This window comes from Frankliniella occidentalis, unplaced genomic scaffold (assembly GCF_000697945.3).
Source record: "Frankliniella occidentalis isolate FOCC.00 unplaced genomic scaffold, Focc_3.1 Scaffold35, whole genome shotgun sequence".
NCBI lineage: Eukaryota > Metazoa > Arthropoda > Insecta > Thysanoptera > Thripidae > Frankliniella > Frankliniella occidentalis.
The window spans coordinates 1,235,213-1,238,432 of NW_026267165.1; the positions used below are offsets into that span (position 1 = coordinate 1,235,213).

The window sequence follows — 3,220 nt, forward strand, 5'->3', positions numbered from 1 at the left end:
CTAAATTGACCTTGAAATTCAAAAGTCGTGAAAGAAGCAAATGTACATCAGGCTCTAAAAACGCCGTACAAGACATGAGAAAACACACCAATTAAACATCCACGTGAGCGTTTGCTGTCCCAACGCTAAACATGGCTGAAATCAAAAAATACCTCCATTCAAGCGCCTCCCCTAAAAAAAGTTATTTAATAATTCTACGCCATTATTAATTGATAGCTCATTGTCGTCTGCTACCTTTGTGAGAACTAAGGCTCCGACTGAAAAGCGGTTAGAGCACTCCATGAGCTTTTAAACCACTTACGTCGTCTACTGGAGCTGATAAAATAAAACCAGCATTTGATTTAGCATATTTTAAATATTAATTGTTAGCAAACAGCTGCCTTGATGTGTGAGTTGCCCAGTGGACAGAAAGATAGTGAAGTGGTTAAAGACAGAGATAGCTGAAGAGATTATTTCAAAACCAGGGTATCGAGAAATGAATGGCTAAACAAAACGCACACCAGTTAAATTAAAATTTTAAAACGGAGAAAATGTTGTTTTCTTCAATAATAAACTTCATTTTAAACCAAAGATAATGTCAATCTATTCTTGGGCCACGTTTTGATTTTCCAGGATGCAGATTAAAGGGGGGCCATAGAGTGAAAGATACTATGTCTGCGTGCGTTCGATGTGAGTTTGCGAGCCACAGGTCATGATAAAACATAACAGGACTTGATTCGCGATGTGTTGTCTGTTGGAGGTATGAAGCAACTGCTAGACTGAAGATTATCTGGAGCTAGCTACAAATGTTTTACACTAGACACCGACAACGTATATGTACACAGAGAGGGAGAGGAAGAGCAGGATAAAAGAAAAGGAAACACAGAGACAGGACAAGAAATGAACTGGGGGTCATTAAATAAGTGTACATGCCATGTAATGAGTGTACACCATCAAACGTGCAATCTTTTTTTCGTTGGATGAGTGGGAAAAATTCAAAAAATAGATAGGCACAGTGCCAAAAAATAATGTGATTGAAGACAAATAAACAGAAAAAAGACTTCGTACTCTGAATCAAGAGCTGAATAAAAACTCAGGGCTGAAAATAAAAGACCATACACACCATCACACCACATAAAATCTGTTCTCTCTCGTTGCTTTACGAAAAATACATTTTCCTTAATAAGTTAAGCTCCTGTTAACCAGAAGTGTATCGAATCCAATTTTACATTTTTACCGCGGTTAGCGTTGGAATAACGGCTTAAAACCGGCGCCACCCTTTTACGAGAGGAACAGAGTAAAATGTGGCTGATGCGTACCGTCCCTCCTACCTTCTTCTCCCACTGGAGCACGTAGGGCACCGGGTGGTCTTCTGGGAAGTCCACGTTGCAGTTGAACACCACGGACTCTCCCAGGATGGCAGTGATGTGTTGTGCATCTTGGAAGGACAGTGCTGCAACATACAGGCAGGGTGTGTTTCAGAGAATCCTTCCGGTGCCGGGTCGGCGTATAGCGCCAGCGCCCGGGAGTTGGAAGTGTATCCGGCATGAAAAATCGAGTATGAAAAATTCACGCGCGTCGGGATAGGGTGCAGAGCTCTAGCCCCGCGGCCGAGCCAACCTCACAACAGTTGCCACCCACCCACACCACCGCCTCCCCAAAGCCCTTTCTACCCTCACAGCGAAAAACAGCGGGAAAGTTAACAAACTTCCTCTCAAGTCAAACTTGCGTTTTCGCTCTGTATTTAATTTAGAGATACCCACGAAAAAATCGCGAAACGCAAATAACAAGTATAAATAAAAGAAGTGATATTCTACAGGAGCAGGACCAACCAACCACGTGAGCGCCAGTTGCCAGTCGGCTATACTTGTAAAGAGGAGGGTAAAACGCTCAAGGGCAGTGAGCTTAACCATCGAAATGTGAAAGGCGGATGTGGGGATAGGAGGAGAGGCGTCTTATAGATTCTTTAACTCTTCCGCAGATGTGTGATACGTCGACCTAGACACGTTCGCCCCTCGCCACGGTGGCCGGGCGGGGCGGGGCAGACCGCCGAGTGGGGTAGGTCGCTGCTTGGCTCCATCAGGGATGTATTATTCAACGAGAAGGCGAGGCGGAGCGAGCGGAGCCTGGCGTCCCTCCGGGACCCGGACTAAATTACCGTGAAACGGAACTCGCTGACATACCCACACAACACTGGCGCGCACCGCGGCGAGAGAGCGAGAGAGAAAGGGAGAGAGAGAGAGAAAGAGAGAGTAACATTGCGCAGTGACCTACCTGGGGCGATGGCGCCGAGGAGTAGCGACAGGGGCAGCAAGGCGAGCGTCAGCAGCTGGCGACATGTGACCACTGGGTTCGCACGCAAGCCCATGCCTGTGTTCCCATAGTCACTGCCGGGCCTCCAGCACTGCCATCACCTGCAACACAGAGGGCGGACGCTGTTAAAAGAATGGCACAGATTACGACAAAAGAAGAAGCGGGTAGTGCGTGAAGTGACTGTATAACGGAGTACCTGACTACCAAAAAACGTTTATCTATTCACATATTTTCTAAGGCCAAAAGGTCCACAGCAACCCCACAATGACCTCTAAACTTAAACGCATCAAAAATTGTCATCATTATGACAGAATTCTTAACGTTCTTTAATTACAATCATTATAACGTATACGCCCAACAACTACTTGTTCGTGTGTAGAAAAGTTGGGGTACCCCTCGGTGAGTTGCGTACTGTAATGCGAGTATTGCGCAGTGTGTATTGCGAGGTTGGGAGGGGAGTGGGAGGTCCTTCGCTTTCGCAGATATGGAGCCGTGAGGAGTCAAGTACCCTGACCGGCGCCGCCAGCCCGCCCCAGGGTACCCGCCCTCCCCCCTACGCTCCTGAATGAGCTCCTGATGAAGGACGGCACCCAGGAGTTAAAAGATCGTCGAGTGGTCGCCGCAGTGGCGGGCGAGCGGAGGAAGCGAGTGGGCGCCGGGGGCGAACTAGCAACACGAGGCATTCAGGCGAGGACCGGAGCCGGGACGGGGCAGGGCCGGGGAGGGGAGTATTCAGATTCATTCCCTCCCACTCCCCTCCGGATACACCGCTCCCCGCCCCGCCCGGCCCGGCCAGGCCAGGCCGAGGCCTCCCCAACAGTAAGCAGTGATGAGGGTTTGTCTGTTGCGACGACGTTGGCTCCCCCGGCGACCGGGGGTGCGGAGGCCACGCCAACGGGGGCTCCTCGGAGGGGCGGGCCACTTTGGG

At 49.3% G+C, this 3,220-nt stretch overlaps 1 protein-coding gene across 1 annotated transcript in view; it reads right to left on the reverse strand.

Moving 5' to 3' along the window:
• Positions 1-3,220, reverse strand: part of LOC113212639 (protein turtle) — a 197,484-nt gene that overhangs the window by 29,987 nt on the left and 164,277 nt on the right. The window contains exons 5-6 of the mRNA XM_052266043.1: positions 2,254-2,393; positions 1,299-1,432 (exon numbers count right to left, since the gene is read on the reverse strand). Of these exons, the coding sequence (XP_052122003.1) occupies positions 1,299-1,432; positions 2,254-2,347 (228 nt within the window). The 5' untranslated portion in view covers positions 2,348-2,393. The remainder of the gene's footprint in view (positions 1-1,298; positions 1,433-2,253; positions 2,394-3,220) is intronic.